The following is a 26,678-nucleotide window of genomic DNA, read 5'->3' as shown; positions in this document are numbered from 1 at the left end:
GGGGGGGGGGGGGGACTATAGTGCTACAGGGAGGTTGGATGAAGCACCAGAGGAGCCAGTAATATCCGAGGCTAACCAGGATTGTTCCAGTGAGTGACATGAGGATGGCAATACTGTGAAGCCTGGCAAAGCACTAGTAATGATAATGGTTACACTGCTGGAGCAGATGGTAAAAGTGCACTCATAAGTGCAGGAATAGACCCAGCAGAGAGCAAATAGAATGTGGAGGCCCACTGAATGTTCCCACAGTGACTGTGGCTTTTGGGCCAAGAAGCTTGCAATGGGTCCTGAAAAGACAAGAAGAGCCTTTTAAAAGCAAGGACATAACAAGAGACCAGAATTGGGCTTGGTATGCCAGAGCCGGCAAAGGATGCTAAAAGCAAGTCAGTGGAAAAGGATTTGCTTCATGGTAAAGCTAACCTAAAAACAGAGCAAGAAAATGAGCAGAGCTCTGAAACAGAAGTAGCTACCTTGAGCCAGGATGACCAGCTGGTTGAATAGGAGTCAGGTTGTATTTAGAAGCATTTGACCACTACCCACCAGAAAGAGGCAGCGGCGGTGAAGGCCAAAGATGAGAGAAAAAGGAATAAGAATCATTGGAGAAGGAACGATAAAGGTTCAAGAGAGAATAGATGTCGCAGAGATTTTGCTTGGAGAGGACAAGCTGCAAGCTGGGACTAATGAAATAGATCAGTGAATGAGACTCTGCGAATAACCAAGGCAGATGGTCCAGAGAACCTAGAAGGAATTTTGTATTTGGTAAAAGAGAAACTGGGGTTCTGTAGGGAATCCTTAAATGAGACTCCAAAAGGGTGGGAGAAAAGGCACCATGAGAAAAAGGAAAAGAACCCCAGTTAAAGGAAATACCTCGAAGGTTAAAGAGTGAGGCATTCCTTAGGCTAGAACCTCGTAACCCAATACTAACAGAGGTCAGAAAAAGAAGTTCCAAGTTTGGGCAGAATCCAAGAGCAAGTGTAGCAGGTTCCTACTGCGAGACAAAGCCCTAATAGAGGTGTCCACTCAGTTGAAAAAGATTGAGCTGTAGGGTATGGTATATGAAGTAATATGCCTGAGAAACACCCAGAATAATGTAAGAGGACCGGTTCCAGCCCAGCCTCCAGCCCAGTCTATCCTAAGACAGAGCATGATGGATACCAGGTGCTCCCTAAGCAGATATATAATTGAGGCTCAGAGGAGAGCAGAGAAAAGCCCAGGAATTCTAGTAGAAGGCAACTACTTAAACATAACTGTCCCTAATTGTGAATAGAGAGGGGAGACAACCCTTGGTGAATGGGGTTGTTTAATGTTCTGGTGCTTGAGAATACTGTTGTGAATGCTGAGAATTGAAGCACTATAAATAAAATCACTGAGGAAAAGCCTTGACCACTCATGTGTTGTGCCCCAGTCTTCCACTTTGACGCATAATTTGTCGGTGCATGCTGCATTTGCACCACCGTCTCACGCACATTACCACATGGCACTTTGGTATTGTCTGTGCATAGCATCCATTCCCTATCAATGCATGGAACTACGGTGCCATCAACATACATGCTGTTGCGTCATTGACACACACACTTGGCACGGTAAATATCGATGCACTCGAAACATGGCAAGTCAATGCCGTCTAAGCATGCAATCTCGACAACATCGAAGTATTCAGCACTAAAGCACAAGTCATTGGCAGTGCCAAAGCCGAAAGCTTCAATGACATTGACTCACCAGTCTACAGCACAAACAGTACCTCATACCCCAAACTGTGGAGGCTTCCAGCTTCAACCACATTATGTAGAATTACTGATGCTGCTATATGCAGGATGTCCAAGGTTAGGAGCAGAGGGAGATGTAATACCCCTACCCTTTCCAATCACCAGAGCCTTTACACCCAGAAGATTGTTGGAGGAAGGCTTAAGCTTAGAAGACACCGGATCCTATTGTTCTCTGGTATCTCTTACCTGAAATAGGCTTCCAAAGCAAGAGCCTATTCTGATTTTAGAGAAAGATGTTCCACTATCCACTTCAGCTTACTTCAGTCACTCAACCAAATAGCAGAGCCGGTGAAAAAGTTCTTTACCTCTTTGGCTAAAGAGAAAGAAGGTACTGAGTTTTTGATCACTCTGCATGTTCACCAGCTGCCCTCTCCATTAGTGGTGAGATTCCCAGGCCTTCCTGAAGGAGTGGCACAAGATAGCCTTGGTTCTCAAGACCATGGAATCTGATTACCATTTTAATTTCTCTTGGCTACCATCACTTCCTCATTGTTTGGGCCCTCCATCTGGATCTATCTCACTTGAATACAGCTCAATCTGAAAGTCAGTCGCTTATTCAGCAAGCTAAAGAGCATTTCCCTATGCTCCAACATGGATAGGGATTCTACTCCTGATACTTCCTCATCACCAAAAGATCTGGGGAACTGAGACCCGTTCTGGATCTGAGAAAGCAGAACAAGCATCTAGTCATAGGAAAAATTCAAAATGAATCCTCTCAGTATGATTCTTCCCTTCATCCAGAAGGAAGAATGGATATTTGTGTTCCATCTGAAAGATGCATATGCCCACTGGCATTATCTTCTCTTCAAGGTGTAATCTTCCCATTATCAATACAAAGCACTCAACTCTGAGAGTGTTCATTAAATGCCTGGCTGTACTAGCAGCACATTTATGGGCATCAGAGAATCCATCTTTCCATATCTGGACAATTGGCTAGTCAAGGTCATCTCCCAAGAAGGCATATTAGTATCCCTACAAAAGTCAATTCAGCTTCTACAGAAGTTGAGTTTTCTGTTGAATTTTGAGAATTGTGAGGACTTGCTTGTTGCTTGTCCTTGGATAAAGCAGAGGTGTTCTCCGAGGACAGCAGGATGTCAGACCTCATGAGACCCACCTGTCTCCCTGTGAAGTTGGGTCTTCACTTCATGGTTGTTGTTTAATGTGTTCAATTTAAGTTATTTTATTAGACTAAACTGGCTCCGCATGGCATAATGCATACATGGGCATGTTCAGTGAGGCTCGGACAAAGTTCTAGAAAATTTGACATACGTTTTCCATGCTGGGCTGTATTGGATGATGTCATCCATGTGTGAGGACTGATATCCTCCTGTCCTCTGAGAATACCTGTTACAAGTAAGCAACGCTTCTAGCTCTAAATTCCATAATGCTAGCTACTCAAAATTGAGGTGGAGCTTTTAACTAAGTCTAAAGAAGATTACCAGTCACATGTCAGAAGTTTTCCTCTAGGGGGTGGCTGAGGTTTTTTGTAAACAAGTTGGCCCCTTGTATCCTCAGACACTTGGGTCCTTCAGTGAGTAAAGGACAATAACAAATTACACCTTATAGAAATCCTTCCATATTAGCCACCTGACAGATCATTTAATCCCTCTTTACATTAGGTTAGAAATCTCCTCTCTTGCTGGCCCTTGTCACTTGGCAGGTTGAACACTTTCTTGATGAATGAAAAATTAAAGGTAATTTTCCTAGGTACTATACTTTCTCTCCTGAATCAAGGAGACTATTTTTGTTCTCTTGACCTCAAAAGGGCCTAAACCCACATAGGTATACATCCTAGTCACAGGCAGGATTTCAGATTAGACAAAGATTTAGTTATTTGAGGGGATGTAGCCTCAAGGTCACACATACACACACACAATTCAGGAGAACATCCTTAGTGTGCCTGTGGGCAGAAACTTGCCTGAGGCTCAATTTGTACTGCCTCAGGCATATGTTTTTAGTGTCCCCAGGCTCCCCTGATAAAGGGGCTGTGGAAGAAACCACATAATTAACCTGTTGCTGCTTAATTTATATCCTGTAGAACAATTAACAAACCTGAAGCTCTCCAGAATAATTCATTCATCTGAAAGAAACTAAATAGTGCCTACAGGGTAGCTTTTTGCCTCAGTTTTATGGAAGGAATCTCACTTTTTTATGCATATGAGTTTTTCTGGAAAAATCTGTGCACACATGTAAATGTGTGTACTTAGTTTTGATGGGATAATTTTCAGTTGGTGTAACTTATGCATATGTTTAATTTAAAATGTATGCAAACTGTTAAAAAATTACTTCCTGTATGGAAAAGCTGTGGAATAATAAATCTGTTATAAAATGAATGATGTCAATTGTTCTTATCTTTTTGCTCCCATTGAGTTCTATGCCATTGGGCACATAAGTGTTTTTAAATATATTTAAATATGATAGTGTGGTTTGTAAAATATGAGCAAATGGTTGGCTTTTTACCCTTCCTTTGTGGAGACATCATTGTGGGGATATGCCTATTGGAGTTTTTCTTTCTAATGATACATTTTAATGATGCCAGGTGAGCAAACTCTGTATATTAGAAAAGGGACAATGATTCATGCATTTTACATCAAAGGTGGTAATGTATTACAGTATGCCAAACAGGAGTTGGTCTTAAATAGCACATAAATAAGTTATATGACTTTTCTGAGTTTCTTTTTTTAAAAATAGGTTACAATCACTTTTATTTGCTAACCTTGTCAATTAACTTTTGGCCATACATTTTCTAAGTCCTAGAGTGAATCTAACTCTTGAATTACAACCTTAAGTGAGATGAGAAGTTGAAAATTGATGGTCTTTGTCATCAAAGGGTTTTATTTCACAATTTCTTTTCCTGAAAACGAAACAAATATTTTTACTAAGGCCCAAAGTCTTATTTGCTTCTACATCTGCTAGCAAAAATTAATAGTGGAGACAAATATGACTATCAGCAAATGCAATATTTCTTCCACAAAGTCAGGGCCAGTTCCCAGTATTGGTATTCTTAAAATATCTGAGAGAGATTATTTTTATGTTCACTAGGTGAATCCATTGAAGAGAGAACAACCAATCCTGCTCTAGATTCTGAAGGAAAGTTTATCTCCTACAGGTAGGTGCATGTCCATTGCGGTGTTAGACACATTTTTTATTTATTGTACACTTTTTAATGGATCTGCATCTGTAAGTGAGAAAGAAAGTATTGTGCTAAAAAATCACAGTTAAAAACAATGTAGGTAATTTTCAAAAGGATTTACAGGTGTATGTGGACTTTTGAAAATTGCTACCTTTACATGCGTAATTCCAGTGAAATTTCATTGAATACTTTTATGCACGTAACCCCTATGAAAATTCTCTCCACGGTGTAGAACTGTGTAAAATTCCTTAGTCCAGGCAGTGGAGAGAACAGTTTTCTCATGGAACAAAAAAGAGTATGAGTGCAATTACTGAAACTTGATACTTTTTTTTTTTTTTTTACATAAGATCTAGAGGAAAGAAAATTTAAATGGGAAGCTGTAATGCAATACAGATAATATGGAGGCTACAATGTTTCCATGGTTGTTCTTTTCCTAGAGGTCGATATTCAAAAGCCATATAGATAGTAGACCACTGCTTTTCAGTTATCTAAGGGGGGGCATTCCAGCTCAGGAGACAGCAGGGGGAGGAATGCCAGTACTGCCAGCTAGAAGGTCCTGTGGCGGTGTGAAGTAATATGCTGGCGGGGTTCCCACTCCCCACCAGCAAAAGTGTGGTCCTCCGGCAGAAGAAGAGGTCCTGCTGTGCGGCCGATGTTTCCTCAGATTCGGCTGCAGATGAAGAGGCCCTGTGGAGCCGCCTGCATTTTCTCCAAGCCAGAGGCAGATGAAGAGACCCTGCAGTTCCGTCGGCATTTCATCAGAGACAATGGCAGATAAGGAGACACTGCGGTTCAGCCAGCAGCCAAAAAAGAGGTTCAAAATGTGTATGAGAAAGCGAGAGTCTGGCCCTTTGAGAGTGAATACCTGTGTATAAGAGGGTGCCTGTGTATGTGTGTGTATGAGAGGGTGCCTGTGTGTGTCTGTATCTGTTTGTGCCTGTATGGGTATCTGTGAGAGAGAGTTCCTGTGTCTGTTTTTGTGTGTGTGTGAGGGGTTAAAGTTTGTGCACTCTCCTCCAATCCACAGCAATCTCAGGATGACTAGAAATCTAAAGTTCCCAGGTATGGAAAGTGGGAGACATTTTTTTTATCCTTGTTAGTTTAAATTATTGGATTTGATGTGTCTGCTGTTTTGAAATATTTTATTAGTATTTGGTAGTTCTATTCATCAGCTATTTTCATATGTATATTTTTAGAATGGTTTTACTCTTCTGATTGATTTATATTTCTTGATTGTATTGTTTTGAGGAATAGTGATGATCTGCTTTTCCATTGTTGCACTGCATATAGAATGTGGCTTGTTGTGGTTTCCAGTTCAGTTTTTGTCTGTGTGAGTGTGTGAGAGAGACACAGAAGAAACAAGTGTGTGTGTATGTATTAGTGTGTGTGAGAAAGAGAGAGACAGAGGAAGTATGTGTATGAGAGAGGAGGCATGTGTGTAAGAGAGACACAGAAGAAGTGAGTGTGAGAGAGGGAGCATATTGTGTGTGTGTGTGTGTGTGTGCACACGCATGCCCCCTGTTTGAGACAATCTTAGGATGACAAATGTGAAGAATGGGAGATTTTTAAAATCCTTATTAGTTTTAATTATTGGGTGTTATTTGATGTCTGCTTTTTAAAAATATTTTATCAATGTTTAGGAAATTTTCAAATTATATATGGGAGGATAGGGGGGGGGGGGGTGCCGAATACTTTAGGTTTGCCACTGCTGAAAAGTCATCCATTTAAATGGCTAAACCGGCATATTTAAAGATTTATCCAGCTAAATTCTAGCCAGGGAATGACTTATCCAGCTAGAATTTAGCAACATAAGTTGGGGGCATTTTGGGGATGAGCAGAGTTAGCGGCATAAAGTTAACTTGCTCACTCCAATATTCAGAGTTAATTGGTTAATTTATGTGGCTAACTCTGGTTGTGCTTGACCTGTTCTAAAGTTAGCCAGATAAAAATACCCGGCTAACTTTAAGAAAGCTGGGTACATTCGCGCCGCCGGATAAGTTTATCCAGCTAATTAGCTGAGCCACTCAGCAGCTGAATATTGTCCTCCCTAGTGTTTCTTACCAAGTTTGAAACATTTTAAAAAATTGCTGCTTCAAACAGTTATCACTAGAGAAAGTGGAGTATTCTTGAACAGCGCCTCTATAAAGATGCATAGTTTGCAAATGCATCCAAAAAGTAATGATCTACACTCCTAATTTGCTTTTCCTTATCCTCCTCTACCATTCAAGAAGCTATGGGTTTTGTCCTCTCATCCAGCGGAGGCAGAGTTGTGACATCATTTGTGTTTGTGTTACCCATAGGACTCTGTATAGCCAATGTTCTCTGCTACCAGCTAATGGAAGGACGGTTGTTGGACAGGCACACGCTGAATTTTTTTAATTTTTATCCATCAAGGAGAGATTTGAATGAGTATAACTTCTCTCCTGTCTAAGAGGGCTACCCTTAAATTGTAGCCAAGATTCTGTGGAATATTCTCCTGCAGTGAGGTGAGTCAAATTGAAAGAGCAAGCTGTCAGCTTTCAGGGAAATTTTAGGGGATGTTTGAGTAAGCACTCCTATTAAAAAAAAAAAAAAAAAAAAGATAATAAAAGGGCTTACCTTTGCTTTGCCTGGTTTGGGTAAGTTGTTCCGAACTCCTCTAAAGCTATTTCATCGGGGCATAATTTTTGGAACTCCTCGCTTTTATTTCTTCCCTGAGATCCATTAGGCCATGACTGAGAAAATTCGCTGCTGCTTCACCTTCAAATAACAAGCGGTCATCAGCAGCTAATGTCTCTGTGTACTGTGCCTGCCACAGCGTTATGGAATCGATCAAATTTTCTAACCCTCCCCCCCCAAAAGAGATTTGAGCAAATTGGATCCTCCTCAGAAGAACACAGATGGGCCAATTTTTGCTTCAAACGAAGCAAGAGAAGCAATCTGTCTGTTGAAAAGGATGTAGCGGACATTATGAAATCTTCACAATTTAATTCTGGTGCATTGAAGGTAAATGTTGCACTACCCAGGCTCCCCCAAGGTTGTTGCCAGAGGGAAGTTTAGAGCCGAGCTACTCACAGGAAGGAGCAGAAAATTTTAAATTTTCTGCACCAGGCCTTTCAAGCACTGCAAGCAAGGGGTAACACTGGTGACTGACTTATAGAAATGCTCCTCCCCTACTCAGGAGAAAGAATGTAGATGATTCAGATTTAATTGCTGTAACTTCAGTAACTGCTCCTTGTACAAGAACAGAAGCGTATGCTGAGAGTAGCCATGGATTCCTTGAAGAGGGGGAATTATTTTCTGAAGAAGAAGACAAATTCATCAGATTATTTTACAAGAACAAGATATCAGGGCTGATATCTCAGGCCACTTCTGCCTTAAGACCTTCAGAAAGTATGGTAGAGAAAACTCCACCGTGGGACTCAATTTTAAGGGTACCTATAAAGTAGCCCCTACTTTCCCATTACACTCGGAAATAGGCTATGGTTGTCTCAGAGTGGTAAATGGCAGAGGCTGGTTTTAGACATATGAGAAACTTTAATAAATATACCCTTTGCCTATGGAGTCTCAAGAGCGTTTGTTTCTACAAGCAAAGGTTGATGCAATAGTGGCAGGCAATACTAGAAAGACTACAATTCCTGCAAATTCCATTTCATTACTGGCAGCAATTTCTGCCAGCTTTTTCACAAGAGCCCTGTTGTGCTAGATTCAGTAGCTATCAGAGGATGAAGATATGTCAAAATTGGAGTCTGCAACAACATATTTATCTAATTTTTAATATAATCTCATTAGAGTTACTGCTAGATCAGTAGCATTTTCGGTGGGAGCTAGAAGACTTCTTTGGCTTCATAATTGGACAGCAAATACCTGGTTCAAATTTTGCCTAGGTAGATTACCTTTCAGGGGAACATATCTGTTTGGAGAAGAGTTAATAAACTGTTCAGAAATCCAAATGATTTGAAACCCCAAATACTACCAGAGGATTGATTAAGATCAAATTATCACTCTTCGCGAGGGCAAAATCAATTTTCTAATGTCAGAAAGTATTAACCTGTTAGAAGATTACAGACGCAAGCTTCGTGAGGCTTGGGGAGCAAGAAGATCACGTTCAGACTCAGCAAGACTTTCAACACAATGAAGCCCAAAGGATTCACTCTTTGATAACTCCTATAGGGAACAGAATACAGGGATTCTTCAAAGTGTGGATCCATATCACTATGGACTCATGGGTTCTAGATATTATTCAGAATTAAATAGCCTAATAAAAGAATGTTTTATGATATTATCTACTTAGTCACCAGACAAGCTGGTAGCAATTCAGTAAATTTTAAACAACTTAGTAATATTAATGACCATATATCCAGTACTGATCAAGGAGCAGGGAACTGGATGTTGTTCAGTTCATTTCATTATCCCCAAACAGGATGGTACTTTCCAGCCAATTTTAAATTTAAAATGTGTGAACCAAAGTTTAAAGATACCTCATTTCCATATGGAACTTTACATTCAGTAATATTCTCAGTAAGGAAGGAAAAATACCTAATGTCTCTGGATTTGAAAGAAGCCTACTTCCACATTCTGATGAGAGAAAGCTGCCAGAAATATCTTTGCTTTTGTATTCTAGGGTGGCACTGCTATCAAGGCACTACCTTTCGGTTTAGCAACAGCCCCGAGAACCTTTACAAAGGTAATAGTAGTGGCCACAGCCTATTTAAGTTGAAAAGGAGTCATGGCTTATCAATATCTGTACGATTGGATGATTTAGAGAGAGAGTTATTTGCACAGATTTTGTAATATCCTTTCTTTAAAGATTGGGATGGATAATCAATTTTGGAAAGAGTCATTTACAGCCTGCCCAAGAGTGAGGGCATTTGGGAGTCTTGTTCATTACCAGGGAAGGTTTGGTATCCATAACTCAAAAGAGAATCTTGAAGGTAAAGACTCAAATGGAGCAATTTAAAGGGAGCAAGCACCCTCAGCATGGATATATCTATAGTTTCTTGAATCAATGGCATCCATCTTAGTCATGGTCCCCTGGGCAAGAGCACACATGAGGCTGCTGCAATCAGCCCTAATAACACAAAGGAAATCCCAAACGCAAGGCTACAAAGTTCTTCTTCCTGTACAGTAGATGTTGGTAGCCAGCAGATAAATTAAAGCTCTCAGGGGTCAATTTTAAAAGGAGTGCGCGCGGGTCCATGTTAAAATCCGATGGCTGTGCATATGTGCGGGGGGCTCGTGCCTCGCGTGTCTTAGGGGGGAGGAATGTTCAAATTATGCGTGGCAATGTGATCGGCCTTTTTTTCCAGTTTCCTCCCACTCCACTCCAATTAAGGAGTGAACTGAGAGGGAACTTCCCTAACCCCCTACCTAGACTTCCTCCCTTTTCCCCTCTCCACCCTGACCCCTAACTCCTATCTACCTACCTATTTTTTTTGTTCAGTAACTTACCTGCTCTGATTTATTTATTTATTTATTTATTTATTTATTTATGGTTTTTATATACCGACTTTCTTGATATATATATATATATCAAATCAAGTCGGTTTCCATTTAACACAACTGATGAGCAGAAGTAAGTTACATGTGCTGGCCTGCTGCTGGTGCATGCTTTCCCGCAACAACATCGAATGGCACTGTTCCAGCCTGCCCCCTGCCCCTCTCCTTTAGAGAGGCTCAGCTCTTCGGCACATAACAGAGGTTAAATGCGTAGTCGGGTTCTTCAAAAAATGTGCGCAGTGTGCTCAAGGCCCGGCCACGCGCATATCCCCTGTTATTTATGCGCGTGACCCTTTTAAAATCAGGCTGTCAGTGTGTAGTGAATGGCAGTCATCTTTTGACAGTTGATCTACACTAAAAACCGTGTCCTCTGAGTATGAGCAGTCCAAATATCAGCCCACCAGGTGGAAATATCAGATGAAAGAGTTACTTGATGATGTAAAGCCTACCAAGGAAGGCACTGGACTGATGATTCAACCATTTTTTAGCCTCTTTCATTCCAACCAGCATCAAGATGCAATGGGATAAGGGTGGCAGTAACTAGGCCTTAATGACGCTGAGGGTCTCACTAAAGACCCCTCGTGTTCAACCATATCATGGGAAAACATACACTGCAGCTGCCATGTATCAACGACTAATCTTACTGGAATCTGTTCTCACTGCAGGAGGGCTTTTACTAGGCCTCTCAGCACTGCAGCTCTTTCATCCAGGAGGAAAGTTCGCTCCCATATAGAATGTATCAATGCTCCTATGATCTGGATCTTCTGGACAAGAATGAGGTATGATTTGGCAAAGTTGTTGAGGAACCCTAGAGACTAGAAATAGAATAGTCTTCTCAAGGGACTTCAGAACTCCCCGCTGGGAGGGTCCCATCACCAACCAATCACTCAAGTAGGGACAAACGCAGACTCTCGGTCAGCAAAGGTGTGCTGCTACCACTGCAAACCACTTGATGGAAAACTTTGAAGGCTGCAGAGAGGTCAAAGAGGAAGACTTTGTCCTGTAATGAACCTGAGATACTTCAAGTGAGATGGATGAATGAGGATATGAGCATTTATGTTCTGGAAATCCACAACACATATCCACTTCCTGGGCTGAATGAACTGGAGGGATGGTATGGAAGGAGTTAATCTTGAATTTCTGATGAGCGAGCAGTTTGTTCAGGCTTCATGAATCCAGGATAGGTCTCAGCCCCCTGGTTTTCTTGGGGATGAGGAATATTGGAAGAAATATCCATGGCCACACTCCTGGGTAGGAACCAGTTCCATCACTTTCTGCTGACTAAGAGACTTCACTTCTAGACTGATATGGTCTAAACTGAAGACTAAACTATGCTGGACCATGGGGAGGTGAGAGAAACAAAGTAGTAGCTATACTTCACAATTTCTGGACCTGATGATCTTTGATGATCTTTTCCCACTCTGAAAAAAAGGACTGGACCGTATCCTCACCTAAGGTGGTGGGTAGTCAGGCTTTAAGCTCATCAAAATCTAGGCCCAGGTTTCAGCTGTGGTGGTTGGGGGGCCTTAGGTTGACACCTTTCTCTTTGGAACCATTTGGCATAAAACTGTTGCAGACAGGGGCCATCAAATCATGCTGGTAAGAGCGGAAGGGGCATCTCTGAAAGAGTGCTCATCTATGAGACAGACACTGACATTTAAGGGTCGAGGCTGGTCACCTCTACTGACAGAGACTGAATAGTAGCTTGATGCTTTCTGATCTTGTCTCAGAACAAGTTGTCTACAGTACAGAAAATCTGCAAGTCAATTATGTATATCTTCTCACAGACTACTGTCTCATAACCAAGCCAGCCTGCATGCCCCAGTGGCCACTGCAAAGTTCTGGCCACAGTGTGAATGCCTCATAGACCGCAGAGTACATGACTCTCACTCCTTAGCCACTTTACAAACCACAGCTTGCTCTAGGTCTAAAAATTTCATTAAAGACTTTAATTTCTTTACACACTCATGCAGGTATTGAATTATATACAGCTGGTGTGCCATTATTTGAGCGCTCAGCATGGAACTCTGGAAGACTTTCTTACCAAAGGTGACCAGGAGCTTCAGGACTTTTCCCAGAGCAATATTAGAGATCTCCCAAGTTTTCTTGGCCCACTTGAAAGTCAACTCCATGACGAAAGAGTGGTGTGGAAGCTGGACCAGCCCAAACCAGCAGCAGGTTTCACCCTGTACTTGAAGTCAAGCTTTCTATCAGCAGGCAAGTAGTGGGATTTTGTTACATGTTTCACTGGCGGTCCTTGAGCAACCTGTGCACCAGAATCACCACTGAGTCTGCTAGAGTTTACAGAAGCTACAGAAGGCTGAAAGAGGCACATCCAAGGATGGAGATTAACATTGATGCCCAGTACATTTTCCAACTTCAATAGAAATCTGGAACACCATAAATCATCTTGGGGGAGAAAGTACTAGAATAGGTCAGGTAAGGGGGGGTTTCCAATGAAATCCTCCTTGATTCCTCCTCTGACCCTGACCGGGGGAGGGGGGAGAGAAGGGGAACACTGATCCATAACCCTGATGAAAAAGATGGCGACTGAGCTAGAGAACTTAGTCACTTAAAAGGGGACATGCCCAGAACGGAATCAAACCTACCTGAGGCTCCTTCCTTATCCTCCGACTCTGGGCAGGACTCCCTGATCACAGAAGAGGGCTTGCCTAACTGTTGAGGGCTAATTCCTATGGCCACCAACTCTTGTACATAGTGGCGTGGAACTAGGTGGAGTTTGAGCCTGTGGCAATAGCTCTCCCATTTTAGTCAGGGAAAAGTTCCAATGCTCCTCTTATGTCCTCAAGAAGCAAGGAGGTAAATAAATTCTTCACCAACTCAGTGAGTTGGTCCACTGGCTATTGTGCTTTCTGGACTGGAGTTGGAGAAGACACACCTCTTCAAAAACCTATATGATTTCAAGCCCACCTTGTAGAAAAAGAGTTTGTGTACTTGACTCCAAGGAAAGTACACAAGGCTCCAAGGCATTCTGCACCAACTAAGCAGAGTTCCACACCAGGACCTCTGCTGCAGCCTCCTATACCAAACTGCTTTGAACTGGAGCCTTTCTTCCTGGAGCCATGGATGCTGTAGGTTTAGACAGAATTGGTACTAATGTTTTGAATCTCTATACCAACAGTGCTTTAGAGTGAATGCTCTATACCAACACCACCAACAGGTTCAGGCAGAACAGATGAATCCATGTCAGGAGTACTTCATGCACCATGAATGATGTGGTTAGTTGTGTCAACGTGGCCTCCGTCCTCGATGATGATAGTCCTAAACCTAGCTTCATTTTTTTTGGCAGCTTCATTTTTTTTGGCATATGCAGGCTCCTTCTTCTGTGCCTTTTCTAGTGCCGAGTGTTTCTGTACATTGCTTGACCACATGCCTGAGGCGGATATGGGAACTGGAGCCTAAAGGAGGGAGAGCTTTAAGCAAGGAGCTGAGATGAGGGTAATCCTGACTAGACTTGGTGACAGCCTGAGGACATCATGCTCCAAGATGAAGAATTCCCTTAACCACTATCCAGAGTTCCTGCATCTTTCATGCCCAAGACTGCTGAGCCCTGGGAGACTTGTGACTACAGTTATAGCTGTTATTCATATCATAGTCAGGGCCCAGGCATTCATATCAAATTTCATAGGAATCTGTGATAGACATCCAGCATCCAGAGCTGCAGGCTTTGAAGCTGTAGATATCTGCTTTCTTTCAAAGCCTCTCCTCAGACATTGCCAACAACTTTCTTCTTTTTTATTTTTAATAGTTAATTAGGGGCTGCCAAAGCAATAAGGCACGCAAAAAATACAATGTCAAAATCAAAGCAAGAGAGGCTCACATGTCCATGTGGAAACTCAGATAAAATCAGACAAGAGAGGGGCTCATGAGATAGCGTACGAGAGGGAACCAATGTGCATTCTCAGTAAGAACTATAGTAAGCTTTGAGAGATGGGTCTGTTCCATACTGTTGGATGATGTCACCCCACATGTCATGGCTAACTAACTCAACCCAACCCTGCTTTTTGACAGAGAAAATATGAAATAAACAGGCCAGTTAGTCTGACCTCAGTGATGGGTTAATTAATAGAATCACTACTAAAGGAAAGTGATTCTATTAAATAAGCAGATAGCAGCAAACAAAACAGCATGGTTTTACCAAAGGGAGATCACATCAAACAAGCATGATTACTTTAAAAAGTTAGAGATGCTGCTATTTGTCCTGAGCTCTTCTCTCTCAATTAAATTGCTTTAAGCCAGTCGTCTTAACAACAATAATAATAATAAAAAGAATACTTTTCTATTTGTTCCACATTTTGTCATACTTCAAAGTGGATTACATTCAGGTACTGTTAAGTACTTTCCTATCTCCAATGGGCTTATAATCATAGGAGGTAATTTTCAAAAGGTTTTGCATGTATAAATAGTTTTTTGAAAATTGCTACTTTTACACATGTAAATCCTTTGAAATTTCACTGAATATTCAAAAGGTTTTATACACTAAATTGGCTTCTGGTAATTGCTACAATATATGATACTTTTATGCGCATAAATCCTTTTGAAAATTACCTCCATAGTTTTTATCTGAGGCAACTAAGGGTGAAGTGACTTGCCCGAGGTCATAAGGAGTCACAGGATTTGAACCCTGGGCTTCCCTGGTTCGCAGCCCACTGCTCTGGCCACTAGGCTATTCCTCCACTTTCTTGGTCCACTCGCTTGAGTGGCATTACTAGCAGAGCTGGTAAAGGGGCTTGGCCCTTTGGCAGACTGGCGCTGGTGGTCCACGCCAAATGGCTTGATCCTTTGTGTGCACTATGCCATACTATTTTATTATTAAGGGATTTGATATATTTGTGCTGCGGTCTTCCTGTTTCATTTGCATGCAATTTAATGCTCTCTCTGCTTCTTGGCATACCTGAACCAGCCCAGATAAGCTATCACTAGGGTCTAGTCTTTTATTGTTCTAGGCATTGGTGTGCTAGCCTGTTTTTAAGAATGTCCATTACCATATTTATTTGTCTCCATGTTCAAGAGTGAGTCACTGCCAAATCAATGGGTGTTGCTCAGAACAGAAAACATATGGACTTTAGATACTGTTTTTTATCTCCACAACCCAAAACCTTAAAGATACAAATATTTGGCCTTCAGTATGTTTTGATTTAGAATTAATGCCCTGCTGAACAGATTAAAATGAGGCTCATCAACTTCTACTTGATACTTCCCAAATATTCTTTGGATTTGATTGTCATTTAATTGCCTTATGTCAGTGGCACAATGGCTCAACAACTAAAAACTTAAACTGAATCCCTGTAAATCGGAACTTCTCTGGATTAGCTGCCAAGGTGATCCCTTATGGTCCTTACTTTACCTGTTAGACACTCTGTTGCATCCCAAAGAATCAATACGAAGCTTAAGGGTCCTAATTGATCAAAACCTCAATATGGAGAAACATTTCAAAGTAGTAAAAACATTCATGCATCTGCGTCACATCTACCAACCATGAAACTACTTAGACAAATACAATCTGGCTACAGTAATCCACCACTAATCACCAGCAGAATAGACTACTGCAATTCTTTGTTCAATGGCATCTCCCTATATAATTCAAAACACCTCCAGCTCCTACATATCACAGTGGCAAGAACCCTAGAAAGAGCAAAAGCATCTGACCACATAAAACCTATTCTATCACAGCTATACTGGCTACCAATAGAGAGAGCAGGATCAAGTTCAAAACACTCTGCTTCATCTTCAAGAGCATGAACAAATAGGCCACAGAATATCTCTCGCAAGTCCTTCTCCCTTATACCCTCAAAAGAGAACGCAGATTTTCCAAACTGGCTCTACTGTCCAGTCCACCTCTGGCCTCTGCTAGGACTGTTCTGCACCAGACTTTGGGCCTTTAGCTGTTATGCACCAAAGATCTGGAATATGCTTCCATTATCCCTGTGCTTGGATCCCAGCTACTTCACCTTCAGGAAAAAAGTTAAAGCAAGGCTTTTTAGCCAAGTATTCCCAGTAGAGACTTCCTATCTGTTGCGTCCGTCAGTCTCAGTCGGCTTCGACCTCTATGCCTCACCTTTCTTCCTTCTCTCTCCTCAAGCCTTGGGAAGACGGCTGCTGCCGCATCTTCATGCTGCTCTCTCCGGTGTCCCTGGAACAGCGACGGTGTTCGCCATGATTTTCCTGAGGGCCTCCTAGGGTGCACGCGTGCATGCCACCTACATCTTTATCCACGTCATGACGGGACCCTCGGGAGTGTCCCCTCCAAGTGACGTCATCACGTCCTGGTATTTAGCCTGCCCTTCATTTGCTAACAAGCTGAGTTAGCAAGGATTGGATTGCCTCCTGTTTAAGCTGCTCTGCCCCTTCCTTGCTGTCACAGGAAGTCCTCTCTCTGTCCTTCGGGGTAATTCATTGCTAACCTGGGTACCCGCTCCTTGGGGGCCCTTATGCTCTCTTTCAGGTACCTATCTGGGATATCGGGTACTCGTTCCTCGAGGGCCTGCTCTCCCTACTCTAGTGCCTATTACTGAACTACTTCTGCCTGCCAGGATCTTCATCAATACAGCTATCTACTTCACTGAGTACTAACCCTGTCAGTCTGTCTCACCTTCAGCTTCAGCGCTCGGAGACTTCATCCAGGACCTTCCTCTGCTACCCTGCATTGTCATCTACTCGAGTGTGGGACTGGTCTCCTCTGCTGAGGACCCCTGGACTACTTCTATTGGATTACCTCATTGCTGTTCACTCCCCGGGCAGTACCATCAAGCTGTATAATAAATACAAATTCTCTGTGTCTGCCTGTATAGAGTCTAGCCTAGTACTGCGGTTCCTCACGGGGCTCCTCCCCAGGGGAGTGGCCATCACCGCAGTACCCAAGAATCCACTCCAACACCTCAAAACCATAACACTATCCAACAAACTAGTTACCACAGAAGTACTCCTATTTCTACAGAAACAACAAAATAGCCTAACTGTGAATCTGTCTTTAAATATATAGATGTACACTCAATATGGTCTGTTGATCTAATACAATTGTAACCTACTTTACATTTTATTGTAATCCACTTAGATTCATGGGGGAGGGAAAATGCAGAATACCAAATGTCAAATAAAATAGAAAAATAATAAATCATGAACTTAAATTCCAGATTTTCTGTATTACTGAGATATGGTTAAAGGACAGTGCTACCTTTTATTTAGCCCAAGCATGCCCTCCAGGCTATACTTGCCTCATTGTAAGAAGCTACTAAGTTCACTGTGCAATGTATAATGATACATAATGTCACAAAGCCCAATAAGCTTGCAAAGCTGCACTGCAAATCAGGAAGCCTACATCAACAGACCCCTCCACTACTCTGTAAACCGGTGTGATATGTACGATCAACATCGGTATAGAAAAATAAATAAATAAATAAAATATAAAAATAGAGCTTGGAAGACAGAAGATGATATGGCTGAAATCTGCCAAAAAATACAAAGGGTCTCAGAATTAAGAATTTACCCTGTATTATTGACGAATGTTCTTCTACTAAAGGTTTAAGGACAGCTAGTATTTAACCTTCTCCATATCTATAATCCCCCTACCCCAAGTGTATGTAGGTCTGCTCCAGTGAAGTAACTAAGCTAATGACTGAATGTTCCATGAAAAATAATCACCTACTTTAAGAACATGCCATACTGGGTCAGACCAAGGGTCCATCAAGCCCAGCATCCTGTCTCCAACTGTGGCCAATCCAGGCCATAAGAACCTGGCAAGTTCCCAAAAAAGATAAGTCTATCCCATGTTACTGTTGCTAGTAATGGCAGTGTCTATTTTCTAAGTCAACTTAATTAATAGCAGGTAATGGACTTCTCCTCCAAGAACTAAAACCCAGCTACACAAACCGCACTAACCACATCCCCTGGCAACAAATTCCAGAGTTTAATTGTGCACTGAGTGAAAAAGAACTTTCTTCGATTAGTTTTAAATGTGCCACATGCTAACTTCATGGAGTACCCCTTAGTCCTTCTATTATCCAAAAGAGTAAATAACTGATTCACATCTACCTGTTCTAGACCTCTCATGATTTTAAACACCTCTATCATATCCCCCCTCAGCCGTCTCTTCTCCAAGCTGAAAAGTCCTAACCTCTTTAGTCTTTCCTCATAGGGGAGCTGTTCCATCCCCTTTATCATTTTGGTCGCCCTTCTCTGTACCTTCTCCATCTAGACGATTCTAATGTTCACATTGAGTGGAGGAGTAGCCTAGTGGTTAGAGCAGAGTTCAAATCCCGCTAATGCTCCTTGTGACTTTGGGACAGTCACTTCACCCTCCATTGCCTTAAGCACAAATTCAGATTGTCATGGTACAATGGGAAAATAGTACAGCATTCACTAAGCTGTAGTATTCCACATATTCATAATCACATTACTCTTATTTTATTTAATTTGCATTGTTTCCTAGTTTCTTGAATGGTCTAATTTAAGGTTTTAATGTTGATCTTCAAGGCTCTATATGGTTTAACTCCGAGGTGTCCTAACGCGCTGCTTAAGATTTATTAACCCATGCAGTCTTTAAGGCCATCATATTGGAATTTATTAGATTTCTCTTCTTTTAAGCATATTAGGAGTGGAGAAGTAGCCAAGTGGTTAGAGCAATGGGCTACAACCCAAGTAATCCAGGGTTCAAATCCCACTGTTGCTCCTTGTGACCTTTACATTACCTGATTTAATCCACTTTGAAGTGCCAAAAAGCACTATTAGGAGTCCAGCCTCAGAGGGACTCCTAGCCTCAGAGAAGTCTCCAAGCCAGCTGTCCAGCCTTAGAGAGACTCTGAACCCATTGCCCAGTCCCAGAGAGATGCCAGAATGTCCACCCAGAGCCAGAGGGATTATGGCTCTAGAGACATTAATTTAGTCTTCGATGCCAAAGAAGCCCTGCTTTAGCGCTTCAGCATCCCAGAGAACTTGATTCATCACCCCAATGTGCTAGAGAAGTTTACTCAGTACTTCAGTGCCCTAGGACACTTGGCTCTATTCTTCAGCACCCCAAAGAACTTGACTGTGTCCCAGCAGCCCGGAGACCTTGACTCCATGCTATAGTCCCAACTCAACTCTGGTTCTAGATCACTGCCCCACAAATATCTTGGTTCTACACCGGTTCTGAGCACCTCGGTCTCCCTTCAAAATCTAGACAACATCGACTGGAACTGCAAGAATCCTAGCACCTACTGGTCGCAACCCCCATGGCAAATAGGACCCAGGAGGAGGGGGTTTTAAGGGGGAGGGTGGGGGTACTGTCATGATTTTACCTGCTATGCAGTCTCCCATTGCCAAGGTTCCACCTGCTGCACAACTTTCCATCCACCAGGGGTCCTCTGCAAGCCTCACTCACAGAGATACCAGTTACCTCCTCACTGGTCACACCACACATCAGCCTTAGCTCTACTTAACCCAAACTGCTCAATACCTCAATGTCTCTTCATTGGGTCACCTCAGCTCTCTGACCTGGCCACTTTTATTTAGTTATCCCCTCTTGGCAAGCGGCCTTCCCAGGCACCTGCCTTGTCGCCTCTCTTGGCTTCTTGCCTTGCTCTGTGGCCTCCTTGCCTTCCACTGTGGCCTCTCAGGCCTCCTTATCTTACTCTGTGGCCCCCTAGGCCTCTATACTTTACGTTACGGACTACGGACTGCTAGGTTCTCCTGGCCAGCCTTGTGCCATGTTGAGCTTCCCTGTTTATTGTTGCCTGTTTTGTCTAGTGCAATCCTTGTCTAAGCTCTGTCCTTGTCCAGTCCTGTGTTTATCCAGTCCTTCTTCTTTCTTGCACTGCCCAGTTCAGTTCCTTCTCAGTTTCCCATTCCTTGCTCTTGACCCTGGCTCAGCCCTGTCTGTATCCAGTCCCTGCCTGCCTTCCAGCTCTGTCAGTCAGTCCCTGGTTCTAGCCCCAAGCCTGTGTTCTGTATCCAGCCCTGACTCTGTACTCTGTGCTCAGACCCCAGTCTATGCTTTGTATCCAGCTCTCAGCCAGTACCTGTGTCCAGCCTGTGTATGGGCACCTGTGTGCTCATTTTAAAATTGTCCTGATTGTGAAAGAGGACAAATACTTTTAGGTCGGGCATTGGAGAGCAATTTTCAACTAAGCTGATTTACCCAGGTATGTGACAACATACAGCTAGAATTCTCCCTCAAATCTTCCTAATAAGGTGGAAAAGTGTTCTCTGTGTCTCCTTCAATAAATGTGAGTTTTTATTCACAGTACACTGAGTTGATCAGGATTCAGCACAACTGCAGATTGGATAAGGCACAGGGGGCTAGAAACTTCTTCTCTTTACTGATTTTTACCTTATCTTAGTTTCTCCTTTAGTTTTTTTTTTTTCTTTACTAATGCATTATACCTCAAACTATGCTACTTTTCTTAGAGGTATTAGGGAAGATGGCATTTAGAAAGTTGATATTCAAAGGCCTTGTGCAGGTAACTTTAGGAGTTATTTGCCCAAAAACAATTTAAATACCTCTGCCCCATGACTATATAAATTTTGAGTGCACAAAGGGGCGGATTTTCAGAGCCCTGCTCGCGTAAATCCGCCCAAAACCGGGCGGATTTACGCGAGCAGGGCCCTGCGCGCCGGGAAGCCTATTTTACATAGGCCTCCCGGCGCGCGCAGAGCCCCGGGACTCGCGTAAGTCCCGGGGTTCTCCGAGGGGGCATGTCAGGGGCGCGTCGGGGGCGGGCCCGGTCGTCGCGGCGTTTCGGGGGCGTGTCGGCAGCGTTTTGGGGGCGGGTACGGGGGCGTGGCTACGGCCCGGGGCGGTCCGGGGGCGTGGCCGCACCCTCCGTACTCGCCCCCAGGTCGCGGCCCGGCGCGCAGGAGGCCCGCTCGTGCGCGGGGATTTACGCCTCCCAGAGGGAGGCGTAAATCCCCCGACAAAGGTAAGGGGGGGTTTTAGACAGGGCCGGGTGGGTGGGTTAGGGAGGGGAAGGCAAAGGAAAGTTCCCTCCGAGGCCGCTCCGATTTCGGAGCGGCCTTGGAGGGAATGGGGGTAGGCTGCGCGGCTCGGCGCGCGCCGGCTATACGAAATCGATAGCCTTGCGCGCGCCGATCCAGGATTTTAGCGGATACGCGCGGCTCCGCTCGTATCTACTAAAATCCAGCGTACTTTTGTTTGCGCCTGGAGTACAAACAAAAGTAGGCTATTCGCGCTCGTTTTAAAATCCGCCCCAATATGTATGCAGAAAAAAAAAAGGATTTGCTGGAGGCATTCTGGGATAGGTCTAAGTTTTAGCCAGTGAGTGCACATATTGAGTTCTCTCCAGCCAAAGTAATGCACATATCTGGTTGAAAAAATAGTTGTCTTAAACTATCTGGGTAAAGTTATGTACATAACTGTATCAGAGTATATTCCGAGGCAGACATATGTGCATATGTGCTGAATATTTGGAAAAAAAATCATGTGCACAATTTTATCTGGTTAAATTACCTGCTTGCCAGTTCTCCGAGTACTGACCTATAAGAGGACAGTATTTATCTGTGAGCTGGGTAAACTTAGTTAATAAATTGGATATTCAGTGGAAAAACCATGCCGATGACTATACCCATAAGACACCTAAATTATCTAAGTAAGTTTATCTGGAAAAGTTAGAACAGCTTTCGGCAAGACTAAACTTATCTGGATAACACTGAATATCAGTTTTCATTGAATATATCCAAATAATTTAGCCTCACCCTGGTACGCCCCCGAGTACCTCTGATTACCCATCTAAACACTTTCCCAAGTTAGTCAGACGTGATAAGGACAGTGGGATTTTTAAATCCTGCAGTCTGACTAAATCTCAAACTTAGCAGGACAAACCTTTTCAATATTGCCCCTATATTATTACTACATAGAACATTACAAAAAATAATGCACAAAATATATAATCTAGTTATTTCATCATCAGGATCTCTTCATCAGAAATTAAGAGGCTTTCCATTATTCACAGAAATGTTACCATAAACAGGGATTACAGTGCTGAAACAGAAATGGTAGATGTAATATAAATGGGACATAAACAGATCTACCTCTGCTTAAAATATTTATACATTCAAGCCAGATCCATATCAAGACTAAATAAAGACCAGCATATATGGGACTGTGTGCTCTTGCATTATAATCATCAGTCTATAATATTTTTGTTCATATTTGTCAATGCTCTGTTGTGTTTAAAGTTATAAACATTGTACAGCCATTCTTGTATATGAACATTCTGTTCTACTATGCTTCTTATTGTTGTTGGTATTGCTTGTTGCTGTCATTGAAAACCATGATGCAAACATATTTTCCATATTAAATCCTAAATGCAAATACTAATCTTGTTTGTTAACAATGTTGTTCAGCATGGTCCCATATATCTTTATTCAGTCTTGATATGGTTCTGGCTTTAATGTATAAATATTTAAAGCAGAAGTAGACCTGTTTATTTCATAAATAGAGGATCAACTCAGTAGCAAGACAAATTGTTTATATTTACTAAAGGTCTTGCCTTCATTTTTCATGTTGGCTTCTCCAGAGTTATAATTTAGTTAACTCTCTCACTTCTTCCATGTTATATTTACAGGCTATCAGAGGTGAGTAACAGACAACGGAGGGTAGGGTAAATGGACATCACTCCGAGATTCACTTCATGGAACGACCCTGGTTCTATTCAATATTTGGATGAGTAACAGCAGAGTTTTAGCAGGAAAGGTTTGTCTTTTTGTGGATTACACTAAGGTGTGCAGCAAAGTGGACACTCAGGAGTAAAACTAGAGAATATTTCTTCTCAGAAAGGATAGCTGATGGATAAAACAGCCTGTCAGTTAATGTGGTAGAGGCCAAAATTGTGACAGAATTCAAAAAAGCATGGGGATAAGCATAGAAGGTCCTTAGTTAAAAAAACAAAACAAAACAAAGGAAAAGTCAGAGATCAACTATTCTAAGACCTTGCAGAAGGAAGTAAATAGGGCAAAGCAGATGAACCTTACAACTTTTATCTGCTACCAAATTTTGTATTTATAAGAGATTAATTAGGTATGCATCAAAGAACTGAAAATTATAAGCACATACAGAGAATGGAAATCCTAAATATATTTCAAGAAACTGAAAAGAGGATTGCAAGTAAAACTAAAATGTATTAAGTGTTGTGAAGAGATGCAAGGAACTACTAAAAGTCTACAGAAAATAAACCTAGGATGGCTCTGTCAGGCAAATCAATTTAACAGTTTTGAGACAAAATACAAGAACGCAGACTAAAAAAGTCATACCTCTCATTCATGGATGCTAGCAAATGCCATGAAACCTTTAAAGAAGTTGCAATTTGTCCAAGCAAGAAGGGTTATACTGACTTCAATGACTGCTCTAACATGGCTCAAAACCATCCATATACTCCTTGAATGCCTTTGTATTCAGTCTGGGATTTATTTATTTTATTTATTATTTTTATATACCGACATTCGATCTCAATTGAGATATCATCTCAGACTGTCTCCCAACTCTAACTTGATATACCTGATGACTCCATCTTGTTTGTATTTCCCATATTACTTAGTTCTTTGCATGTCTCTATAACACTTATTTCATTTCAGCTGTAATGGGTAAAATATTTTATGGACTACATTCCCATATAACTAAAGCATACCAAAATACCCAATGACTCTATCCTCATATAAACATGAAGAACCAATCCAATGAACGTAACTAACCTGTACAGTTTATCAAATGAACTATGCTTATAACAACTACAATAATAATGTTAACAAGCACGTGAATTTCTGTACACTCTGTTAAATATCGATACTTTGTAAACCGTTGTGATAGCAAAACTGAACGACGGTATATAAAACTCGATACATAAATAAATAAATATTTAAGCTTACTTTTCTCACTTCTCTGAAACTATTTAATTTATCTTGATTGAGACAGGTGCACGATGGAAATCATTTTGAGGTCTCTAAGCTGTTTTGAGATTCCTTATATGTTTTTAGTTTTTTTCAATGCATATAAAGAGTGCTTATGCAGTGGTTCAACCAATATATCTGTCCAGAGGCAGAATAATTTTGTTGCAGTGGATCAATCAGATTTAAACTTCATGTGAAGGCCACCTTAATACAATTCACCAGATTGTCATTAGTGGCTGCCATAAAATATACAAAGTTTTATTAAATACATATTGTTGATGCTGTTCCTTCCATAAGGGGTCTATGTACTTAATGCCTGCAGTTAACATGCATTAATCCAGGTGTTAATGAACACCAATGTATCAAGATGGGTACTGCGCAAAGAGACGAAAACCTTCAAACCGGCATGCAAGCGCATCAGCCCGCACCCAGGGACACGCTATTTCAAAACATGCGCATATATGCATGCATAATATAAAATGGCCTGGCTGTGCGCCACATTTTAAATGGGCACGGACAAGTGCGCAAATACCGCTTCTATTGCATATATCAGCAGATTTTAAAAGGGGCGTGCAGATGCCATTTCCAGTTTTACCAGTTCGTCTCCAGTTCATCCAGTTAAGAGAGAGGTCCTCCAATCTCATGGTTTGATAGCCTTTACTCTGCCAGTTATCCATGACCCTTAACACCCTGCCGATCTGTCTATTTATCTTTATTTTATAACTTATATGGTATCCATAGCAGAAGTAAAGTTATGCGGTGGGGGTCTTGGCACGTGCTGGATGATGGAAGTATTTATGCTCACATCTTAGCTTTATGCCCGAAACACCAAGACCACACCTGCCCATTTTTTAAACTTCCGAGATGTGTGTACTGTAGCATTTACATGCGTATACAGGCGGCTTTTAAAATCCGCTTGGTGCACGCAAGCCCAACATATTCGTGCAACTCCTAATTAATGCGCACATCGGACTTTTAAAACTCACCTTTAAATGCGTGTGCATTAGTGTTACAGTCAGATTCCTCAATTGTATAAATGCAAATACATGCAAATGAAAGCATAATAATCAAAATTACTTTAATGCCATCATTAGGCTGGACATACTTATCAGTGGAAATACTTATGAGTGTTAACACAGTGTTAACACAGTGTTAACACAGTGAATCCATTTTTTAAAAATTAACTATACCGGTGTTTGCAGGTGTGGAACTTTGGACCGAGATGGAGGCACAACCTGCAGGGAGGAACCCTACAAGTCGCCACCGTTGGCTGGTGGAGCTGACTGTGGCAGAGGCCCAACAAGAGCTTCGCCTATACAAAGCTCTTGTTCCCTTACATTGAGTCCTTCAGTGCTGGGGCCTACAGGACTTAGTTGCAGACCTCTGCAGATAAGGTAAAGACCTGTCGAAGTAGTCAAGTCGTAGGCCAGGTGCTGGGGCAGGTTGGAAGCATGCAGAATCAGAGTCAGGCAGGGGTTAGGGCACTCTGAGTTCAATCAGAGTCTAAATTCAAGCCAAAGTCAAAACCAGAGATCTGTCCAAAGGGACACGGGACGGAGAGGCAGGTAGGGAGGCGGGGCACAGAACATGCAGGCAGAAGAAGACACTGAAGGCTTGAAGACAAGGACCTGAAGACTGAGCATGGGGTGACGAGGAAGAGCTGAAGACTGACCACAGGTCGTTGACAAGGAACACAGACAAGGAATTGCCAAGAAAAAAGATCAGGAACACAGGAACGAAGATCAGGAACATGCTGAGGCAACTTGCTCTACCAGGAGGTAGTCGACCTATTGCTGAGGTGTGGATTGCTGGGAGCTCAGCCCTCTTAAGGGCTGAAGGCAGTGACATCAGAAGTGGGCACCGCGGGATACTTCCCACTGTGGGGTCTTTATATCTCTGACAGGCACGTGTGCCTAAGAGGAGCATTGAGTGTGGTTTGTGGCATACAGTTGCAGACCATGTCGGGCCTGCAGGAGCATGGCAGTTGGCCACGTTGCTGTTCGGGGGGGGGGGGGGGGGGTGGCGCCTGCCATGGTGTCTGTTATGGTTGAGCGGTGTTTGGGTGGATTCTTGGGTACTGTGGCAGATGACCATGCCCACGGGGCTCCTCCCCGTGGGGAGCCACAGTACTGGGCTAGACTCGGGACGCACAAACACAGAGTAAGATCTTTTATTATACAGCTTGCAGTATACCACCAGAGGTGGCAATAGTGAGGTGATCCAGAGATAGCAGTCCAGGGACCCTCGGCAGTGGGAACTCGTCTCACCAAGTTGGTATAGGGAGATTCCAGTGTAGGTTTCCCAGCACAGCAAAGCTATAAATGAGATAGACTGAGAATAGATTACTCACTAGAAGGTAGCTGTAAGGTCGGCGATTCCACCAGGCTGAAGTTAGATGGTAA

At 42.4% G+C, this 26,678-nt stretch overlaps 1 protein-coding gene across 10 annotated transcripts in view; it reads left to right on the top strand.

Moving 5' to 3' along the window:
* The window catches only part of TBC1D5 (TBC1 domain family member 5), a 1,653,915-nt gene that overhangs the window by 787,108 nt on the left and 840,129 nt on the right, over positions 1 to 26,678 (top strand). For all 10 annotated transcript variants that reach the window (XM_029589267.1, XM_029589269.1, XM_029589266.1 and 7 more), the window contains one exon: positions 4,809 to 4,875. In XM_029589267.1, coding sequence (XP_029445127.1) covers positions 4,809 to 4,875 — 67 coding nt within the window. The remainder of the gene's footprint in view (positions 1 to 4,808; positions 4,876 to 26,678) is intronic.

This window comes from Rhinatrema bivittatum, chromosome 2 (assembly GCF_901001135.1).
Source record: "Rhinatrema bivittatum chromosome 2, aRhiBiv1.1, whole genome shotgun sequence".
NCBI classification, from domain to species: domain Eukaryota; kingdom Metazoa; phylum Chordata; class Amphibia; order Gymnophiona; family Rhinatrematidae; genus Rhinatrema; species Rhinatrema bivittatum.
The sequence above is the reverse complement of the archived record's forward strand: the minus strand, read 5'-3'. Positions and strand labels throughout refer to the sequence as shown.